Here is a 23,516-nt window from a genome sequence, read left to right as displayed (position 1 = left end):
TATTCTAAAGGATTAGATGGCTTTTTTCTTAGAAAGCTCTTAGAAGAAGGATTGTTTGATTCACAATATCTTGTTCAAACATGAAATTATAGTTTCAGCAAATTTTTAGCATTCCAGTTTTGACAAGAATTTCGTAAAATAAACATTTGGTTTTATAGTAACCCAGCTGAAACACAACGTTTTTTTCACTGTCTTTGTAACATCTGTAACGTCTTTATAACGTTAGATGAACGTTGAAACAACTTTATATTTTAGCTCTTCAACTTTGCATTTCTCTATAAATAAGGTTACAAACAGCTTTTAATCCTGCATTGTCAAGGAAAGTTGTGAAAAAACATTTTACAGTGAGAGTGGTTTTGTTAGGTAGAATAACAATGTATTTTCGATTAGCAGTTTTAATAACATTAATATGTCTGGCTTTTGGAGATGTCATTCAGAAATCAGGTAATTTTTTCCTCTTTGCTAGTGCTACTTAACAACGGAAAACAGTTTATTACCGTTTTCCTATAAAGATTTTGGCTGAATCTCGGAATCCCGAATATTGAAATGAATAATAGCACCGCCACACCGGTTTTCAGAAGCTAAAATACCGGCATAATGACAAAAAATAAGGCTAAATACCGTCTGATTTTAAAATACTGTTTTCCCGTCTTTTTTTTCGTCAAACCCCGTAATACCGTACCAAAAAAGGGCCAATCCCGTCACACCGTAACAGTACAACCCCCCCCCCGAATAAGTCCAACACTCTGGATATAGGTACAGAAGTAACTTCAACTTGTTAGGCGGTCAATCGCAAGGCCTTTGTGTGTTGTCTACGCACGTTTACAATATATTTTTGCTGGTATGCCTAAACTCCTAGATACTATAGTTAAATCTCACTACTTCAAACTCGAACAAGAAGTCTAATTTCTCTCGAATTACAGAGATTCGAATGAATAAAAGAGTATTACTGCAGTCATCACATTTACTGAAGAAAAATGTACACGTTTTTTTTATAAGAACATCCAATAATTTTGAGGCCTTCGAATGCTCTTATCCTTTTGAGTTTTAAGCCTAAAAATGTTCTTAATATGTTCTTATTTTGACTAGTTTCTGAGCATTTTTTTACCATTTTCCTAAGAAATAGGGTGTTTTAAGGTCCGCAAAACCTCAAAATATTCTTAACTTATTTGTTCTTACATTTAAGCCATTGAAGCCTTATGTTCTTATATACAGTGTCTAATTCGATCTTCAAAGGGAATTAGATTTTCATCGAATAAGGGAGCGTATCGAATACCTTATCGACCAAAACTTATAGTCGGCCCTAGTTTTAGTCACCTCGTCAAAATTTAATCACTAAGGGCCTACTAATAATTAAGACCGACTAAAAATTTGGGCGATTTCTAAATTTAAAAGCAGATGGAAAATAGTAGAAAGTTAAAATACTGGAAAATAAGGAAAGCTTAATTATAAACTTTTAATTAATTTAATTTAAGTCACCAAGCCAAAATTTAGTCACTTAGGGTCGACTAAGTTTTGGCCGATAAGGTAGTAGAAGTTGAATTAGAGAGCGCCAACTGTAGCTTGTTCTTATAAAACATTACAATCGGCGTCGAAATACAGGGTGATTCAATAAAAACCGCACCTCTTAACCTTTTGACGTAAAAAAGTTTAGGGGTGCGGTTTTTTAATCACCCTGTATTTCGACACTTTTGCGTATTTTAACGTTTTTCGGAATTTAATAAAGATCGTGCGAGAATTGTAGTTTCAGTACTTTCACTTTGTTTCATTGGATTTTTCGATTTTTGAGGGGTTAACTGGCTTCTAGGCTATATTCTCAAGCCTTATTGGAACATTTTTGAGCTTTTAGATCCTGAGATCCTAAGGTTGTAAGTCTTTTAAGTCTCCCTCATGTTAAAACTCAAAGTTAAAACTCTACTTTCCAATCGTACTTTAAAGGACCTAAGAATGACTAGCCGTTTTCAAATTTGAGGGATTCCCCTTTTGTGCAAAATATTAAGATGAGGATTGTAATTCTATGTAATGGACTTTTCCAGAAAAAAATTGAATTAGGGGGGGGGGTGGAGGATATTAAAATTTTCAGTGATTTACCCCGGAGAAAGTGACTTTTGCCCCCCCGGACAACAGGTTTTACCCCCCGGAAAAGCATCAGTTGACCCCCCGGAAAACCCAAACTACACCCCCGGACAGATCAAATTTACCCTCCGGACAAGGCAAATTTTGTTGATTTTTCGTTAGCCCCCGGACAATATATCCTCCACCCCCCCCCCCCTCCATGTACGAACATTTTCTGGAAGAGCCCAATATGCCAATTTTATCCATTTCTAGACGAAGGCGATGTTAATGTTTCTCAATCCGTATCCGCACAAGACAAAGAAGGATGTGGATCTCCCACAATGCCTTGTAAAACATTACCATACGCTTCACGACAATGTCAAACACAATATCGATCTTGTAGCTTTGTTATTGATGGTGGGGCAGAGAAAGGGAGTTATGCTTACATCTTAAATGGGAATGACTCTTTCAGTGTTGGTAGGTTTCTTAAATTGCTTTGCTGAATATTTTTCTATAATTTTATGAAGTACAACCGTACATCCTGTGCCCAAGTTCAGGAGTTGCCATAAAGCTATTATGGTAATAACCGGGAGGGCACATTGCTATACATTGTATAAAGTATTTTATAAAGTAAGTTTTTCTATAAGGTATATCTCCTGTGTCAGTGACTTGTTTTGCTGAATGTTTTTCTATGATTTTATAAAGTAAGTTTTAAGGTATATTTAAGGTAAGGTATATCTCCTGTGTCAGTGACTTGTTTAAAAATATCCCCGTCCCCGGCCGTCATGGTCAGTGTCCCCAGAGCATAACAAAACTTTTACATATTTGTAATTTGAGCAGCAAGCCCCTATTTTCACAATCAATGTATTTAAAATCCTATTTTTGGCCAGGTCGGTTGTTGCAGCTGCAATGACCTCGCTACTTTCCCGATTAGTGCTCCAGATCACGAGTTATGCATTTTCGGAAGTTTTATGAAGACACTCCTGTGTCGCAGACCCGCTGGGACCCCAGCCCCACTGGAAAATTTGGCAAAAATTTCTTCCCCGTTGGGAAAAAACCTTAGAATTTCAGTCCCAATGGAAAAGTGGCTTTGATTTCATTCCCACTCGAAATTCCATGTTTAAAAATTGCACTCCAAAACCATCCTGGGGTTTTTAACCTTAGAACAATAGAATTTCTATCCACATTAGGATTTTTAAATCTTAGATCAATAGGAATTTTGATCCCAACTGAGGAAAAATGTTCCAATTGGGGCTGTGAGACAGGGGTGTATGAAGATATACTTTTTTATAGTAAACATGGGAATTCGAGTGCAAGCAAAGGCAGGAGGAAGCACACCCGTCATCGTTTGCAACCAAACAGGCCGTTACGACTCTTGTTTCAATGTAAATGGCCGACGTATTTCCGTCGATGGTTTTGAATTTGTGAGCACATCCGCTGATGGTCAGCTTCGGGAAGAGGTAAGAATACCTTAAGTGGATATGTTTCCACCAGCAGATATTTTCGCGGAATTTATTTTCAACTAATGGGCTCTTCCAGAAAATTTTCGTACATGGGGGAGGAGGATATATTGTCCGGGGAGAGGGGTAGCGAAAACCATCTAAATTTTCTCTGTCCGGGGGGTAATTTGGGTTGTCCGGGGGATCAACCGATGCTTGTCCGGGGGGTAAAACCCGTTGTCCGGGGTGCCAAAAGTCACTTTTTCCAGGGGGTAAATCACTGAAAATTATATCAGTGCAGTCAAAACATGTGATTATTCGAAAAAGTTCACGTGGTTTTAGTCCCATGTTGCTTACTTTACAACTTACAGCTAATAACTTTATTCGTATAAGTAAATTCGCACATAATAATAATAAGCACACAAGAATTTCGAGTAAAAGCGTGATTTCACTTCAAACTTTATTTTTGCCTGTGTATTCTTACATTTTTCTAGGGATTTTTGCAAAATTCCTGGTTTTAGAATCTGCAAATATTAAATTTCACGAATTTTAGAAAAACCTCACAAAACTCTCAAAATATAATCCTCTGGTAAATTGATTCACTTAAGGTACTCTCTATCTTAAATAGCCATCGATCAAATGTTTTACATAAATTGTCGATTTGCAAACACTGCTGACCTGGGCTTAAAATTTGAAGCAAGCGATAAATACAGTGTTCCGTTTCGCTCTGGTATGATTTTCGTTACGGATCGAGTGTTTTCATATTGGTTTTGAAACGTTTCGGAGCAAGAAAACGGAGCAATTCCGTTCCGATGAAAAAAGTTTTGCTTTGTAACATCTTCTTTTTTGATGTTTCAAATTTTGACGTTCACATTTGTTTCAGAACCGTTTCGAAACGGAACGGAACGGAACCGTAACGTCTGAACATGGTCTTTAGCTGGAAGAAGTTCTCTCGTTCCTTCAGTAAAAAATAACTCATAAACCTTACTCAAATCGATCAAATTTGTGTTCCTTGTGCAGGTTCCATGTTCCACTGTAGCCCGGGGGGCCACTCGATTTCGAAACGACGGTATGTGCCGCCCAAAATCTGCTTTTCAAAATCGTACCCTTACAGTGCAGTTAAATATGGCTGAAAAGGTACCCTTTCAGTGCATTTTCTCGTGATTTACCTAACCCTTCTAGTGCACTATATTTCTCGGCTGTAAATCTGCGTGAAAGAAGAAGCTTAGGAAATTTTCTGTTTCAAAGAAAAACGGAGAAAATTTTTCTTGTCAGCTGTAGTTATCAGACAATAGAAAATTTTTCAAACAAACGAGAAGTAAAAACCTTTCTTTTTAACAATTATTTTGAATTTGTTTTAAAATTCGACCCTTGCAGTGCAATCTCACAGAAACACACCCTTACAGTGCATTTTGGGATGCTGAAAAACCCCACCCTTAAGCGTGGCAGATGACGTAGGCCAGATCATATGAGTGCCCCGGGCACTGTAGTTGTCAGTTACTGGGAAGTTAACCTTTATTATATTATCAAACAAATTTTCAAATCATAGATTTCAAGTCCCAAAGCTTTTGTGAACAGTGATGCAAACCAATGTTATGGTATTTTCAGAACCACTATTTTCAACCTGTTACCTTGTTACCCCTGTTACCCTTTTTAGTAACAACGAGCTTTACAGACCCCTTGATATTACTATCAAACAAATGTTCAAATCATAGACTTCAAGTCCCAGCAAAGATTTTGTGAACAGTGATGCTAAACCAATGCTGGTGTTCTCTGGTGGACAACCTGGATCAAGTATTACCAATTGTCAATTTCATGATGTCACCATAAACATCGAAACCGTCACCATCATCTCGGTAAAAATACAATCTTTTCTATTAGAATGATGTTAGGATCAGAAAATTTTCGTACGTGGGGAGTGGAGGATATAGTGTTCAGGGGTAGTGAAAATCTAATTTTGCTCTGTTTGAGGGTAATTTTGAATGTCCAGGGGATAAACTGATGCTTGTCCGGGGGGCTAGACCTGCTGTCCGAGTGGTAAAAAGTCACAATGTCCGGGGGGATTTTTCTGGAAAAGCCCAATTCAGTAAATTATAAAATGCAATCATCGTGGAACTTTATCGTGAAATCTTAGGTTTAGATTTAGAACGCCATGAAATTGAGCCTTACTCACTATCGTAGTAAAACTATATAAAAGTCCATTCGCCTTTAAGTGTGCACTGATATATATTTATTTCTCTCTTAAAGTTCTTTGTATCTAAGGCTACAATCTCTAGAAGCAAGCTCGAAGCTTGTTTGAAGCTTTGTTGAGCCCCGTTTTTCTGATGTTCCTTGTGAAGCGTCCAAGACCTATAATTGGAAAGTACAGGACTTTTTTGCTCTAGCGTGCCTCATTTTAGTGCTCAGGATTTCTTGCCCTATTCAATATTATCAATTATTTCTTTCGAATCGCTTTGGAAAAATCATCCTTTTTGTAGATAAGAACCCTTTTTTCTTTAATCCTTATACAGGATTTAACTTTTAATCATGAAAAAACTTATTCTAAGAATTTTTTTGTATTCTTTTCTACTTTCTAGAATTGGTTTATGACTGGAAGTCAGGTCAAGTGGCAACAATACGCCCCAACTACTTTACAAGGATGTGATTTTCGAGGGTGTAATTTCCAGATTGAGGGCGGACCACCATTGAATATGAATGGAACAATGATGATACAAACTACATTTAACGTCACAGGAGAGTAAATTTAAAATCAGGAAGTTTAACCTGACATAGCTTTTTTTTAATTTGTTTAAACAGCTTAGCACGTTTTCTGCCAAGTCATGAAGAGCCGGGAGGGTAGAATACTGCAATCATGGACAAAATATTTTAGACAAAGGGGATTTCCCTGCAGAATTTTTAACACCACAAATGGTTTTTAAACGCGTTAAACTACAATTTTAAAGTAGAGTTTTAACACGAGACTTAAGACTTAGGAGGACCTTAGGATCTCAGAATTCAAAAGCTCAAAATTTTCTCCAATAAGGCTTGGAACATAGTCTAGAAGCCACCGAACCTCTCTAAAATCGAAATATTCAATGGAAGAAAGTGGAAGTGCTAAAATAGCAATTCTCGCGCAAACTTTAAATTCTGAAAGGTGTTAAAATATACTAAAATCTCAATATGTTTCGATCAAGATTGCAGTTAACAAGAGTCATTACTTTTGATACAGAAATTTTGCATTTTTGAAATCTACGTGAAATTCGGAGTTGATTGGTGCACAACTTGAAGGCATTTGAGTTAAAACTAATGGAATGCCACAGGAGTCTCTGAAAGTCAAGCTTTCGATAAAATTTAAAGAAGTCAAATATTCAATTTCTGAAAAGAACTTGGCAGGGAACGTGTTAAATTAGGCTCATCGCAAAGAACACCCCTGTGTCACAGACCCACTTGGACCCCAAGATGTGGAAGATGTGGCAAAAATTTCGAATTTCAGCCCCATTGGGAAAATAACTTTGATTTCATCCCCGCATTCGAAATTCAATGTTTAAAAATTGTACTCCAAAACCATCCCCACTGGATTTTTTAACCTTGGAACAATCCCATCGGGATTTCAATAGGAATCTCTATCCCCACTGAGGACAAAAGTTCTAGTGGGCGGGGCTGTGAGCGGGATTTCAATAGGAATCTCTATCCCCACTGAGGACAAAAGTTCTAGTGGGCGGGGCTGTGAGACAGGGGTGTCAAAGATCACGAAAAGACGATAACAAACGAGAGAATTATTATGAAGTGTTTTTCAATTTGGGAAACTTTAGGGAACACTTTTAGAGCTATAAATTTATTAAAAACGGTGATGAAAATTTGGGGTTAGTAATGTTATTAAATTTGTTCACCTATTTCAAAATCTTTTTTAAGTTTGTTGGTATTGGCATAATATAGCAGGACAAATCTCGGGAGCCAATATAACCAGATTTTGCCGACATTTCTGAGCTTTACTGGATATTTGACAAATTTGTAGATTTTCAAGCTCTCCCAGCTGGGACACGACGTTGTTTCAACGTTTATTTAATATTCACAACGTCCATATAACGTTAAATGAACGTTGTGTGCCAGTTTGCCTTGTAAACAAGAGAAGAGAAGTTTGAATAATTTTCTCTTTCTAGAATAGCTAAATTTTCATCTAAATTTGTTGTTTTATTTTTTTGATAATATTTCTTAATTGTACAATTCATAGTTCTAGATATTTAAATATTGAAATAATAATATACTCCAATTAAATATAAAATAAATTTCTCCTATGCAAAAAATAAAAAGATTTCATTTATCCAAGGCTTGAATAAAGATCCGGGGGGGGGGGGGAGCTTTCAAAATCGGACCCTTACAGTGCAGAATTTTACCGAACGTCTCTGACCCTTACAATGTAGTTTGATTTCATATCTAATTTTGATGAATCCACCTGAAAATAAGCCTGAGATCTTGACACAATGTGCAAAAGTAATCAAAATGAGTGCGAGTCAAAACTATAAAGATACATCAGATTTTTACTGTCAGACTTGCGATTCAGCAATCCCCAAACACACCCTTACAGTGTATCCAGCTAAAAGAAGACCCTTGTAGTGCATTTTGAGGGTCTCAAAAAAATACCATATGAGTGCCCCCCCCCCAATAAAGATCTCTTAAGAATAATTTGAGATTTCAAAAATGAAAGCTTCTGCGCGGACAATTCTATGCGGAATAATTTTTTTCTGGAATAAAAGTTTTTTCTGAAATAAGATTTGAACTCGTTTTTACAATAACAATTTTTTTGAAAAGTAAGGCTGTGCTTGGTTTCAATTGCTTCATAGGTTTCGACAAATGTTAGTTTAATGTTGTTCAAAAAAACTGCTCTAATAAAAGTACGCAGAGTAACCCACCTTAGAGGTTTTGTATTTAAATAAGAGTGATATCGTTTGCTTACTCATCAGTTTTAATTCACAAGCTTTTTCACATTGGATTGACACGGATGTAGAGCAAGATTGGTCAGAAAGAGGAAAAAAAAAATATTATTTTCTTATATCAGCATAATATAACAATAGGCAGACACTATCCTGATATGAAATATGTGCCTGATATGAAACGGGAACACTTATGTATGTAAAAATAAAACCTTTAACTTTAGGAATGATAAGTGACGTTCTAATTCCGCGAAAAAGGGTTTAATACAGGCTATAATTCAGCTAATAAAAGATAGCTTAAAATTGGTTGATAAAAATCCTAATTGAATAAAAAGCTAAAGAAAGTAAAGCTACAGCTCGTTCTGTTGTATTTTCTGCATCTGCTTTTTAGATAAAGTTTTTCCATCACAGAGACACGCATTTCGTTGAGCTTCTAAATATGACCCACATCCAAGTCCTAATGTACCAGCATACATCACGTCTGCAATTCCTAAAATTAGAAACAAACAGTATGACTTGAGACTGATTTGCACAAATAACTTTCAAGTAAAGAGTTTTTCATCTTTAGTTAACTTGCGTAATTTCTACCATTATGGAAGCAACATTCGAATCTGTAGAAGCGATCCCTCTTAAGCAAATCGAATGTTTGCCTCCAAAACATTAGTATAGGAATTAAAAGTAGTGTTCTTGAACAACCCCAAACAGACTACAAATTTCGGCGTATGTTAGTATTAAAAATTTAGAATTTTTGTAAACAGAGCCAATTGTCAAAAGTATCAGCCACCAAGCCTTGAAAATTACACATTTTTTCACAAGAACATCCAAAACTTTTAAAGCCTTCAGATGTTCTTAACTTTTTGAGTTTCAAGCCTAAAAATGTTCTTAACATGGCCCATTTTCCCTAAATTTTATGTATTTTTGTTTATTTTCCTATGGAAAATCAGCTGTTTTTAAGTCCGCGGAGCCTTAAAATGTTCTTAACTTTTTCTTAACATTTTGGCCATCGAAGCTTATGGTCTTTTATAGTTTGTTCTTATAAAAAACGTGTATGGCATTAACGGAATGTGTTCTTATACAAAACATGTTTGATATTATTATGATAATTAGTAAAACAATATCATTACTAAATCATGGAAGCGTGACAAATTTGCATTCATTTATTTATTTCCAGGGTATTTAAAGGTTAGTGTCTTTAACTCTAAAAGGTGTTTTAGAGTCCGCAAAGCCTTAAAATGTTCTTAACTTGTTCGTAATATTTTGGCCATCGAAGCCTTATGTTCTTATATAAAAAAACGTGTAGTCCAAGAAATACAGTTTACACTTTCTATTTCGACGTTCTACTATTCGATAGACTCCCTTATTCGATGAAATTTAAAGTCCCCGTCAACAGAAAAAACTCTCATAAACGACGCTCCCTTATTCGATGAAAATCCAATTCCCCTTGAAAGTCGAATAAGAGAGCGTCAACTGTGTACTCTTTTAGGTTTTACTACCAACCTTCACAGTCTTTAAGTTTCTTTCTGCTAAGTTTTTTCTCGACACCACCTTTCACTGTATGGAAAAGGCACGAATCTTTTAAACATTCTTGGAATTGTTTGTCGCAATCTTCTCTCTCGTTATTACACGTGTCATAACATTCATCGTGAGTATTGCAACAACCTTCGAACCCAGGGTATTGTGATGTGTCAAACTGGAAAAAAATGAATGGAATATTACGTTTTTTTATAAGAACATCCAAAAATTTTGAAGCCTTGGAATGTTCTTAACTTTTTGAGTTTTAAGCCTAAAATGTTCTTAACATGTTCTTATTTTCGCCATTTTTTGAGTGTTCTTGTTCATTTTCCTATGAAATTGGGTGTTTTAGAGTCTGCAAAGCCTTAAAATATTCTTAACTTGTTCTTTAAAATTTTTGGCGATCGAAGCCTTATGCTCCTATATAGTTTGTTCTTATAAAAAAATGAACGGAATATTATGTAAGCAAGTAAATTTAAGGGATCTTTCCTTTTTTTTGAGAAGTGAGCTCCTACAATCTTAGTCAAAATATATTGAGAATTTTGGGTAATTCCTTGTTTTTATCAATTCAAAGTTCGGGCGAGAAAGTTGCTTTTGGGCTAGTTGTTAAATTTTATTTTATTATTTTATTCTAAGCCCTATTGAAAATTTTTGAACTTTTGGATCCTCAGATCCTAAGCTCGTAAGTCTTGACTAATGTTAAAACTCAGAGTTAAAACTCTACCCTTCCAACCAAAGTTAGAGCGCTTCCGAACCGTTTGTGTTAAACAATTTAAAGTATTCTTAGGCAATTCTTTCGAAGCCTTTCTTGATGATAATTAAAGTCCAACGATAAAGAAAACAATATGAATACCTTAACCCCATAAGAGCCACACCCATTACTTGTTGGTTTGTGGCCTGGATTTCTCTTTGGTGAGCCTAAAAATAATGATGCAAAACCATGAAATATTTTTCTAATTGTCGACCCAAAAAAAATATCTAAAATCTGATTGGTCAGGGTACAATCTATCATGTACTTTTAAATTAATAAGTTAATAACATTTAAAATACTAGGTATTTGTATCTCTCAGAAAAGAAACACTCACTGTGAAGTCGGTAACTTGCATCAGTGCAGTGGAAGGGAGGGAAACTTGCATTGCCATCAAATGCCTCACCATTCAAAGCAGCAAAATTTCGGGGCAAATTGCAAATGAACTACGCAGTTCCGCTCATTGCCCTACTCAACCATTTTAGAATCTCATATTTTCTGTGCAAGTATTTTTGGCGAGTTACTCGCCGCCACAGACAGAATCGCAGGTGAGTAAAAGACAGTATAGACCTAACTCTTCATACAAAAATTACGGGAAACACATATCTGGACTTTGTACCCTATGATGCACGCAAGCACTTAAGCTAAAGTTCCGCAAAAGCGGGACAAAAATCAGTCTTTTGAAGTTTGCAAAAAAACGCCACATAGAAGATCTTTCGAATTCAGTATATATGTGAATAGAGCAATGATCCACGGCACTAGCATAAAGCTAGAATCGCTTTGCGTACTCTTCGCTTGAGAAAATGATTGAAGGATTAAAGTTTTTCACCGGCACGGGAGCTCCCAGACGTTCTTGGCTCAATCCTCAGACCTCGCTAAAAATAGTTTTAATTTCAATGGAAGTTATTGGAATGTTTACAAGGCTCTTGACAGAAAATCCTTTGTTTTATTGTCAACAATGATGACAGTGCCGTTATTAATTTTGTTAGATCTGACATGATGTTTGTAAGTGCATAGTGTATATATAGTTTTGATTCTCATTGAAGAATCATATATTCTGGTTTTTATGTTATTAGATACTGTTTTAGAGCTTAAGAAAGAGTTAGCCTGAAAAAGGGTGGTTGGATAGTAAAAATTCATGCGAGATCATAAATTTCAAGATGGCAGGAATCTAGACGTTTCTCGATGGCTGCTTGTTAGACATGTAACCTGGTCGTGGCTTCTTCACAAAGACGAAAGACAGATCTGGACTTATTTCGTACTTTCCAGTCTCTTGTTCATAGTTTTTCTGACTTTCTGGTTCTTTATGAGTTATTTTCTATGTTTTCTAACTTACTGAATGACTTACCGACAAATCGCCACCGGTGGGATTCGAACATCCACTAAATGCAAAGTTCCGATATTTTGAAACCCATTGCCTTATCCACTGCGCCACGGATTCATGCCTCTGACGGCTATTTATATTGTACAAACTGCAGACCAGACTGTATTAAGAGAAAATCTCAAAAAAGTGCTTGTTTCGAACTCCAACCCTAACCCTAACTGATAATAACCCAATTCCTAGCCAATCTGATAACGTAACCACACCCATACCCAACCCTATTTCTATTCCTACCAGGTCGCCTGCAGGTGCTGACACTATTCCCGCATAACGGATCCGAAAAATAGACCTTTTTTTGATGAGGCCACCCTGTTGAATAATTATGTAGTCCAGCAAAAAAAACAATGATATAGCCAATCATAATTATTATAATATGCATGAAACAGTAATTATGCATGGCTATATCATTGTTTTTATGCTGGACTACATAATTATTCAACAGGGTTGCCTCTTTAAAAAAAGGTCTATGGAGTCTTTTGTCTTTATGAAGAAGCCTTCACCGTGTAACCTCAATTTTAATAATGACATTAAAAACATGATATTATGCATGACATCAGTTAGATCTGACGGTTACCGACCGCAAACTTTTTGTAAATCTGGTTTGTTTTGATTTAACTTTGTATTCTAATGTCCAGTCAGATCATTCATTTGAGGGCTATGCAAGTTTCCCTCCACTGATGCAAGAAAAGTTATACCAGACTTCACGGCCGTGGTTACTGTACGGTACAAAATGAGATAGCTTATCATAACAACCCTACACAAATTGGCTCATTTATTGTAAATTTGGCATTCCCAAGTTAAATTCAATAAATAAATAATTTTGCTTTCAAACCAAAAGTGAACAAAACAGGAAAATGACAAGCAAAAATGTTGACAAAAAACAATAAATCAAAAGAAAAGAAGATGATATGAGCAATGAAATATAATCACTACCTACCTTTTGGACACCGAAATACACAACCTTCTCCTCCAGCTAAGGTTGAAAATATTTCTGCTAGATTCCCAAGATTGATTTCATTTCCATTAACAGTAAAGTAAGATGAAATTATGGTTAAAAAGATAAAAAACACCACAGTGCAAGAAAAATTTTTGACGGCCATATTTGTTTTGATTCCAACAAACTAGGTACAAAGTACTTCATACTCACTTATCGACAAGGCTTAGCTTGAAAGCGACTCCACTTTCACCTACACATAGGTCCACAAAATGTAAACAAACCCACGTTGACCGTCTTTTCATCCAAAACTCTTCCGTACCTTACAATCGTTTTAATACTCAAAAGGTTAGGCTGATAGGATTACACCACGATTACATTTTTCCCAATGACCGGATTGGCATAAAATTACATCAGCTTTTCGTGAGAGCACGAGGTTATAAATATTCTTGTCCAAAGAATATAATCCTGCTAGATCAACTGAAGGAGAAGATGACATCTAAGGTAAGAATTTTTTTATTTCTAGCATGTATATAGTTCCCCTGTTTTTGTTTACTTACTTACTTTTGATGGGTTCTTTGAGTCTCTCAATCATCCAATTTGGAAATCGGATGATTCACCATTTCTCTCACACTGTTTGAATCCGCTCTCCTGTAGGGATAATAATTCGGGAGCAGTGGTTCGTCCGGCAGTGTGGAAAGAAAAAGGTCAAGTTGTCTTTTGAATTTAATTTTTGTGCAGTTTGTGATATTACGAATGTAGAATGGGAGAGAATTGAAAAGCTTAGGTCCTTCTTCAGATAGTGAGCCTCTCCAATTACTTCTTTAAGGTGGCATTTTCGTCCGAGTCTCTGGTTTTTCGTAGCAGGTGATACCCCCTTTGTTCTCAGAGTGGTTGAAATTTGGAGAATATTTCTCTAAGATATACCAAGTATAGATGATTTGATATCTTTCTCTACGTCTTTCCAGACTGTATAATTTTAGAGTTTTAAGTTTTTCCCAATAGTTCAGTTTTTGTAAAGAGAATATTCCATTTTAGGAATGATTTTTGAAGCTGTTCTAGTCGTTGCATTTGGTGTCTCTTGGATGGTGACCATAGCTGTGAACAGTAATCAATGTGAGGGATTGCCAATGTCTTCCATAGGGTCAGCATTACAGTAGGGTCCCTTGTTTTGAAAGTTCGATATATCCATGAACTGATACCTTTGACCTTGTCGATTACATTTTCTATATGATTGTCATATGTCATACCCACATCTAAAGTCACGTGCGTTTGGTTTGGGAACGCGAAACACGAACGCAAACTACCCATGTCTAAACTTTTCAATATATCTCCAGAACTAACAGATTTTTTGAAATTCTGTAAAAAGGTCTACGTTCCTGAATAGTTTTACTATGTTCTATGGAAAAATCATAAGCAACAGTCAAATACTCGTTCATCTATTTAAGATTGAAGACAAAAATTTGCGAAGAAAAATAAACCTTGAGCACAAAAAATGCTTTTTTAAACACTTTTTTCCACCGAAAAACAAATAACTTTTACAGACTTACCTTCCCCAAACATTGAAGAAGCCTCTACTAATTAAAGTAAATGAAATAAGATAAGATAAAACCTTAAAATCAACCAGAATTTACAACCTTTCGTCCAAAGCAAAAGACATGCTTTTCTCGCCGCCATCTTGAATTTAAAATGAGAATTCTAGAGAATTCCATTCGTTTCCAGCTCCCGCGGTCTTTTTTCATCCAATCAGATCGCGCGATTTCACTTTCGCTTTCTCTAGTCCAATAAGACTGCGGGATTTGAGTCATGTGACTTATCTATTAAAAGACCCGCGCGAAATACAGGGGGTCACAAATAGAAATACAGGGGGTCACAAATAGAAATACAGGGGGTCACACTACTGGCTACAGGAACTGAAAGCAAGCAATTAAGGCCAATATTTTTGGTTTTTCTGAAGGACAAAAGGTATAGGAAGCTTTACTTAAAGAGGGATAAGGCTGGGACAATCTATTTAAAAGATATGGACATAAAAAAGGCACTTTTTTGGGTGATAATTAAGATTTTACTTAGAAACTTTAATTCTCTTACTCCCGTCTCGGCCCCCCCTGATATGAGCAAGGGAACCATAATGGCCACCCCTACTGAAAATTTCAGATCAAAACAAACAAGGAATTAATTCCTGTAACTCGAAGAAAATTGGAAGTTTCTGATCCTAAAGTGCTATTTTTTGGTAAAAGCTATACAATTTATGTTTGGATTTCTAGAAAGCTTACCCATTCATTGTTAGTACATTTTTTATTTGAAAGTAATCTCTTCATGGAATAAAAAGATATAGTCAAATCTTGTAGGGTCATTTTTCAAATTTTTTTTGCCAAATTCGATTTTCGCATTTCGCCATTTTACCCTACGCAAACGCACGTGAAGTGATCCCAAGGTCTTTGACTGTAGTCTTGGTATCTATCACCTTTTGGGTATCAGAGAAGTATTTGGAGAGTTCTTTAAGTTCTTCATTTCTACCATAATTGAGATGTTCAAATTTAAGTCCATTCAATTTCATGTTACTCAATCCAGTCCACTCATAGACTGCGTTCATGTCATCTTGGAGCTGAATGATATCAGCATGGTTTTTGATTTCTTTCATTAGACGTGTATCATCAGCAAATTCTCAACTTCAGTTGAGTTAGAATCTGAGAATGTGTGTGTGTGTGTCTGTCTGTGTGTGTGTATGTCCCAAAACTTTGGGGCAGCCTGGAGACTTCAAAAATTGTTCGATTTGGCTGAAATTTTGCACACTTGTTCCTTGGGTGAATATCTGGGGGTGTTTTTTTCATTTTTCAAAATTTTTGATTTTTGGGGCCTGGGGACGAGTTTTTCGCCAAAACGAGGCTAAGATTTTGGGGCAGCCTGGAGACTTCAAAAATTGTTCGATCTGGCTGAAATTTTGCACACTTGTTCCTTGGGTGAATATCTGGGGGTGCTTTTTGCATTTTCCAAAAATTTAGATTTTTGGGGCCTGGGGACGAGTTTTTTTGCCAAAACGAGGCTAAAGCTTTGAAGCAGCCTACAGCCCTCCAAAATGGTCGGATTTGGTTGAAATTTGGCACACTTGTTCATTGGGTAAATATCTGCAGTGGCCGCGGCTCCACTTTGTAAGTGGTAGGGCCATGGTTTAGTGTCTAAGGAGGTGCCACCATGGTTGGCGCCGACGGGAGAAATTTCTGAAAATTAGCCCTTCTAGACTGCCTAAAACAGGTCTTTTTCAAGGTTTTTACGCAGAATTTTTAAGCGGAATCAGTAAATTTTCTTTTTGCTTTGAAAAAATGTGGTCGGGCCAATGCCCGTGTGGCCCCCCTGCTGCCGCGGCTCCTGATCTGGGGGTCTACAATTGGGCCTATGAATAATTTGAAGCCACTGAAGTTGAGCCCAGTGCGTTGCGCACGTTCGACTATGATGATAAGAAAGAGTGTAATATCTTTTTGTCAATGTCTTGTATCATTATCAGAAACAGTAGTGGTCCAAGCACAGAACCTTGGGGAACACCAGAGATGACTTCTGACCTTTCTGATAGTGTGTAGTCAACAGAGACTTGTTGCGTTCTACCTGTTAGAAAGGATTTGATCCAAGCAAGCAGTTTGCCTTTGATGCCATTGGTTTTAATTTTGTTCAGAAGAATGGTATGGTCGACTCGGTCGAAAGCCTTGCTAAAGTCAAGGTAGATCACGTCCACATTGTTGCCGTTTTCTATATGGTGGATAAGTCGTTCTGTGTGAGAGAGAAGTTTGCTCAGGCAGGATCTACCAGATCTGAAACCATGTTGGTTGCAATTAAAAAGATTGTTTTTGTATCTTACTTCTGACAATTTTTTCGAAAATTTTTGAGACATTCGAAGTTAAAGCGACTGGTCTATAGTTTTCTGGTAAACCTTGATTGCCTTTTTTGAAGATTGGTGTGATGTAGCTTGATTTCAGTAGATGGGGAGTTTGACTTTTGTCTAGAATATTTCTCCAGATAAGACAAAGAGGAGTTGCAAGTTGTTGTCTGGCTTTTTTGAGCAGGATGGCAGGGAAACCATCAGGTCCAGGGGCAGAGTTTGAAGATAGGGTGTTGATTTCGTTGATAAAATCAGCTTCTGTGAGGTCTATGTCACATAGTTGAGAAGTGTTGTTGTCATTTTCATTCAGGTCGTATCTCTCCAATGGTTGAGTAAAGACAGAACTGTATTGGTTCTGAAGTATGTTAGACATACGTTTACTGTCATTTGTAAGTTCATTTGTTGACGGATCTATTAAGGGTCCAACCTTGGGTTTATGCTTTGAAAACTTCTTTGCATAGGCATAGAAATATTTAGGATTAGATTTAATTTTTGAAGTAGCATCAAGTTCTTGCTTTTGTCTTTCATTTATGTGTGACTGTTGAAGCTTGAGTTCAATATCGATAAGTTTCTGTGCGGTTTTGTTCGTTCGATGCTTTTTTTTTTAATTTTGATCTATTACGCATTAAAACACGTCTGTCTCTTGGGATTATTTTATAAGAATGTTTTGGTTTTCGAGCTGGTACTTTGTTTGCTGAAATAACTGATATACACTTATCAATAAAATATTCGTATTGTTTCTCTGGGTCTGAGGTTGAGTGCAAAGTCTTACGCCAGTCAATACATTGTAAATCTTTGTTTATGGCTTCCCAATTTATATTTTTGTTAAGAAAATTAAAATTATCGAATTTGCTGTTCAAAGATTTTTTGTTTTCAACCTTTCTTGTTTCAGTAAAAGTCAAATGTGTTAAAATGTCTATTAAGTGCTGATGATCTGAATGGACTGTAGGAATAACATCATAATCAAATATCATTTCATGATTGTTTGTCAATAGAAAGTCTAAAATATTTCCATCTGAATGAGTTTCTTTGTGAATGGATTGATTCAGGTTTAGGTGTATCATGAAATCTTGTAAAGCATTTAAAAGTTGTTTATTGCAATTTTCAGTTGGGGTGTATCTGTCATTGATTAAGGTATGAGGGATGTTGAAATCACCGCAGATTACAATGTCTGGGGTGTAATCTTGAAGTGATTCAATTTTTGATATTGTAGAAGAAATCAATTGGATAAATTCTGGGGCGTCCGATTTATGGAGTTTGTTTGTTGGTTGCCTGTAAACAATGCCAAGAACAATATTGAATTGTTTAGAGTAGAGTAAAAGGGCTTCGTTGACTCCATTTGAGAATTCCAGTAGTGGAGTGAAAAAAGGGGCAACATCTTCACGAATGTATAATGCAACACCGCCACTGTATCTACCATGTTTGGCTTTTGGTCGATTTCGATCCTTTCTAAAAATTCTATATCCTTGTATCTCAAGCTCAGCTTTATTGTTTAAAACGTTAACAAATGTTATTTGATTTAATGGGTTCAATGTATCAAATTTCTTAGTTTAGTTGACACTTTGGTATCTTATCTTTGTTGTGTCACAGCGAAAGGATTGTTTTTAGTTTAGTTTGTATCTTTGAAAGATCCCATCAGAATTAGGCAGGGTTGTCGGATTTAGGACCACTCACGGAATTGAGTAAATTTGCGAAATATATAATTCTGAGAAATCCTGTTAATTTTTAACTTCAGAGGACATTAGGGGACCCGTCCATATTCATTTGACAATGCATAATGTCAAATTGACGTTTTCTTCTGAGCACCCCCCACCCCCACAGATAACGATGTATACCAAAAGTTGTCGCCATTTTTTCATCAAAGTTTTCCCGTTACAAAGTCCGTACTTGGTTGTACCTGTGCGTGTATGTGTTCTTTTAACTAATGACCTTTATTTAAAAAGAAATTAAAAGCTCCACTTAGCGCTAGGTCCGTGCCGTGCTTTAGGCGTACCACCTTCTTTGCCCATTTGTGCGATGTGGTTCGCTTGATCGCACAAACAATAAAAATATGATGTAATGATATCATAGCGCGAACCAATGGGATTATACATGCGAGCAAATTTTCATGTAATTGATGCACAAATATATTTTCGACAGCTAAAAAAGTTCAGTGTGGTTGAGCGAGGGGAATACACCGTTTAGGAGTGTCGACTGCGCACACGTCAATCCAATTTTCCATTGTTTTGATTTTAGCGACCACGGAAAATTCACTCTCCTCCGTAAAAAAACGGTAGGTAAACATCTGGTTCTCATAAGGAAACATAGTAGAAAAACGGTAGGTAAAGAACTCCTTTTAAATATAACTTCTTTTCCTCTTGATGAATTTTTGTGAAATTTTCAGGAGAGACTTATAAAATTATCATTGATATCATGTTCAAATATCTAAATCATTCTTAAAGGAGAGAAAAAAATTCACAATGTTTACATTCCTCTAGCCTTTCACAGTACTAAAGTGCGCATTTTTACCTACCATTTTTACCGGCCTCTGCAATGGAGTACCCTGAAGATAGCGAGACTCCTAAACAGTGTATTTGATGTTCTGTTTACCGTCGACCGCATGCTCTTGAGTCGCCGCTCAAAAAAGTTCATTATTTCTTAAAAACTCATTATTTCTTCTTTTCCTGTGCCGAGCTATCCAAACACTCAAAGTGAATCAAAAATAACAACTTCGCTAAGGGGTCTTCGACAAAAAACTTTCGAATCTTTTATTGGCATTGGCCCAATAAGCCTCAGATCCCTCCCCCCCTTGCTCTTATCGGCCAAAATTTTTGAAACCAATTTTTACATCTTCGAAAACACAATTTTTTCAATCATGTCCGCCATCGCGTTGATCTTGCCTTCCCACTCGTCTTTGTTGAGTTTTTGTCTATTTGCACCAACATTGAGTTTGTTCATACCTGCATTGATATTGTTAATCAAAACGAAAGTTAAAAAGACGATGAAGTCGCAACATTTTGAAGGAAACGGTAGCACGCTGGCCAATGAAAAAATAGTTTTTTTATCAAAGCTAATTCAAAACTGTATAATCAAAGTTGCGAATTTGTGCGCAAAGGTGAAAGTAAGTGAAATTGTACTAGTGAAATTGTATGCTTTCAGTTGAGTTTGTGGACGGAATCAGAAAGAAATTGGCTGAAAAGATTTTCGTCCCAATACTTGTTTTTTTATCGGTATGTAGTTGCACCCCCCCCCACCCCCTTTATGGCCCAATGCCGATAAAAAATTCGAAAGTTTTTTGTCGAGGATTCCAAAACAAAATGTGCGCCTCGAGTAAAAAACATGGTCCAATCACGTCTGCGAATGGGGCAGGTATTTTTTTAAGCAGTGGGCGGCTGGCTACAAGGGCGTTTTAGAAATTCGCGTTTTTGACGCGTCTCGAACGCGTTTGAATTTTTGTGCATGTCATTTTGATTCTGAAAGTGAAAGCAGCTCGATTTCACATTGGAATTCAACTTCGTTGGAGATGGGAAGCACTACTTTAATCGTAGAAATTTTAGCGAGACTAATTTTAGCGTATATTACCGAGTCAGGAAAATCTTGATTTTTTTGGGATTTATTTTAACGAATCACGATTTCAAAAAATTTCGCGTGGATAAATTTTAGCGAATACTTCTATTACATTATTGACTGAATTCTTTTTCTAGCATTTCTTTGCACTGAAACCCTTCCTATTGAAAAAAATGTACCAAGGTAATATAACCAGAAATTTCGCGCGGATAAATTTTAGCGATCTGTCGATTCGGCGTGTTTTAGCGAGATTTATTTTAGCGAAAATAGGGAAAACTCGCTAAAACGCTAAAATTAGTCTCGCTAAAATTTCTACGATTAAAGTAGGTAGGAGTAATGAATAATGAAATTTTGCCACATCAAATATTTTTTGCAACGCAACGGTAAACAGAACATCAAATTCCCCTGGCCTTGGTGGTAACAAATATTCGCAATTTTCACAAAAAGTTATACCTTTAAACCTAACTTTTGAAAACACCCCCCCCACCCCCTCATAACGTCAATTTGACGTTTTGCGTTGTCAAATGAATATTGACGGGTTCCCTTACAATTTCAGTCAAGGAAATAGCATAGAATTAGAGTGCTGTGAAATACATCTTTACAATATTTCGCAGCAAAACAGTTGCGCCCACACATTTTGTTGCTCTCCACTGTTGCACTGTTTGGTCTCTGTGAGGTAAACAAACCTGTTTTTTCTGCGTTTCCTTAGGGAGAATTGGTTGAGCTTTTCTAAAGTTTTTAAGAACAGAATCCCTCTCAATTTTTATATTTTCTTTCTATTTATGATATTATTACCACTGTGTAAAAACTCCTCGCAGTCAAAAATGCATTTTCCTGGCCCATTTCCGAGAAGTTAAAATTACAAGAAAAATCCCTTTGACAACACTTGCCTTTGAACAGAAAACAGGGTTGAAGGGTGACACAAAAGCCTTCAGACCATTTTTCATGCCCTTTTAGCGTCCGGTCATCGGACGCTGCCCCCCCCCCTGAAATCTCTGAAATTTTGGTAAAAACCGCCTTTTTAGCAGAAAAACACAAGAAAGAGTGCCCTTTTTGGCCACCAACGGACGCTGCCCTGTCTTTCTAAAATATGGCCTGGCCTTCACAAAATCATGTGCATTTGAGGGAAAATTCTCACTAGGATTTTAATTTCCTACCTAGGGATTTTTTGCTTAATCATTCTTGACAGTAAGGCTTAATATCATCGCCTACTGGAATGTACAGGTCTTTCATTTCACAGAATCAACTAAAATTAACACTTATCCAAATCGTGCTGGTCGAGGTAACTTTTTGTGGTCACAATTGACACTTGCTGCTAGTGGTGTGTTGTGGTTATAGATCTAATATGCCTTTCCCCGTAAATTCAAACTTCCCGGAGAAAATATGCGCTTCACCATTGTGCTCAAAATTATTTGGGAGGTAAACAGCACATTTTTGCCTGCTAGGGGATAGAGAAAGTGGATTTTCAGCTTCTAACTTTTGATAGCGATCTTTCTTTGGCAAAATATTTCAGAATGGTATCATGATAAGATAGAACACCATACTAAAATTTGAGGGGATTCTGATCAACAGAAATTAAGAAAACTTCAGAAAACCAACCTTCCCTAGAGAAACGCAGGCAAAAACAGGGTTTACCTCCAGAGACAAAATGTTGGGAGCATCAAAATAAAGTGTGTGCATCTGTCTTGCTATGAGATTAAATATTCTGTTATCCTATAATTTCAGCTTTGTTGAAAAAGTGAAAGACAATATGGACGGATAATGAAAGACGAAAAAGATTCCTTAGGGAATATCAAACCATATCGTGTCGACAGTGATGGGTGATGGAGAATCTCTATTAGAAACTATGAAATTGTAGGTGAATTGTGAATAAATTGAAAACGAGATAACAAGAAAATGGAGAGCTTGAATTTGTTTATTTTGCAACAGGTCATCAAAAAACGTTCCTCGCATGAAGAGGGTACAATTCAAGACCTAAAAAAGCAAAAGTTTCATTTCCAAAAACTTGTTCAAAGCATTGATTCTTTGTCTGATGGACAGGCTACATTATCATACAATGATGATAATTTTCGTGAATTTTCTGTCCATATTTCACCAAATGATGGACCGTATAAAGGAGGCAAGGTTGGGTTTAACTTCAAAATGAAGCCTTCGTACCCAAGCACACCACCTCAGATCACATGTCAAAACATTATTTACCATCCGAACATTGATGATGAAGGTGACATCTGCTTAAGTGTACTGAATGAATGGTCTAGCCAAAACAACGATTTGGTGGATTGTATCCAGGGACTTTTGTATCTGTTACATTATCCTAATTTGGAGGATCCGCTGTCTCCCTTTTTTGCCCCTGGTGAAGACGAAAATGAGTTCCAAGAGAACGTAAAATTAACAATGGCTGGAAGTGTTTTTAATGGAGTTATTTTTGATTGTTTGTTATCACAATAAAACTTTTCGAATCATTCTTACTAAATATAGATCCTGTTTTAAACATTTGACCTTTCGCTAGACGTCTTTTAAAACTAATCAAAATACCTGGATTTTTTTGCAATTTTCAGTTTAGTTTCAGTCTGTTTAGTTTCATTTGTGTCCTAACTATCCATTTTTTGAAACTCCCAGAGAGGTATCTTGCTGTATAGCAAATCTTTGTGTAAATTGTAAATAACATATTTTTTTTAAAACAATTTGAAATATCAGATATTTTTGTCGATTTTGTGTTTTATAGTTTTCTGGTGATCTGAATTTTTAGATTGACTATAAGTACTATTTTTTAAGAAAATCAAATAATATAAAATTTAACAGACAATTATTTTAAGGCTATGGTCTCATCTCATACACGCTTTTTTTATAAGTGCTTATGGTGTGCTTTGGATGAGGGTCAAGTATTCTTAGGAAAATGCGAAAATTGAGGGTGAAATATTCTTAACGTATTCTTACTTTTTTAGACTTGACTTTTTTACAAACATGAGAAATGATCAATTTGAGAGTTATGGACTTCGGAGTGAACATTTGGGTTAAAATTACATTTCTTCCTCAAACAAAGCTTAAATTTATCTAACAAAGGAAGCAGTCTTTTCTGTTAACCAACTACAAAATGACTGTATTCTTATCAAATTCTGT

At 36.3% G+C, this 23,516-nt stretch overlaps 3 protein-coding genes and 1 long non-coding RNA gene across 4 annotated transcripts in view; 3 read left to right on the top strand and 1 right to left on the bottom strand.

Moving 5' to 3' along the window:
• Nucleotides 1–23,516, top strand: part of LOC136821844 (uncharacterized) — a 386,618-nt gene that overhangs the window by 69,266 nt on the left and 293,836 nt on the right. The gene's annotated exons all lie outside the window — the stretch shown is intronic.
• On the top strand, nucleotides 292–7,628 carry LOC136821854 (uncharacterized). Its single transcript, XM_067078097.1, has 5 exons — nucleotides 292–444; nucleotides 2,329–2,532; nucleotides 3,349–3,515; nucleotides 5,210–5,350; nucleotides 6,071–7,628. Exons 1-5 carry the CDS (start codon nucleotides 375–377, stop codon nucleotides 6,233–6,235), a joined length of 747 nt encoding a protein of 248 aa, XP_066934198.1. The 5' UTR covers nucleotides 292–374; the 3' UTR covers nucleotides 6,236–7,628.
• LOC136821855 (group XIIA secretory phospholipase A2-like) lies at nucleotides 7,640–13,213 on the bottom strand. The gene is made up of 4 exons (XM_067078099.1): nucleotides 12,983–13,213; nucleotides 10,770–10,834; nucleotides 9,902–10,094; nucleotides 7,640–8,894 (listed from the first exon to the last, which is right to left on the bottom strand). The coding sequence occupies exons 1-4, from the start codon at nucleotides 13,143–13,145 to the stop codon at nucleotides 8,755–8,757; spliced, it is 561 nt and encodes a 186-aa protein (XP_066934200.1). The 5' UTR covers nucleotides 13,146–13,213; the 3' UTR covers nucleotides 7,640–8,754.
• LOC136821856 (uncharacterized) lies at nucleotides 13,304–22,163 on the top strand. The gene is made up of 2 exons (XR_010848810.1): nucleotides 13,304–13,483; nucleotides 22,122–22,163. It is a non-coding gene; the product is annotated as an uncharacterized lncRNA (long non-coding RNA).

The sequence above is a fragment of the Clytia hemisphaerica genome, unplaced genomic scaffold (genome assembly GCF_902728285.1).
Source record: "Clytia hemisphaerica strain Z4C2 unplaced genomic scaffold, Clytia hemisphaerica genome assembly, whole genome shotgun sequence".
Lineage (NCBI taxonomy): Eukaryota > Metazoa > Cnidaria > Hydrozoa > Leptothecata > Clytiidae > Clytia > Clytia hemisphaerica.
This window is presented reverse-complemented; position numbering and strand designations above follow the sequence as displayed.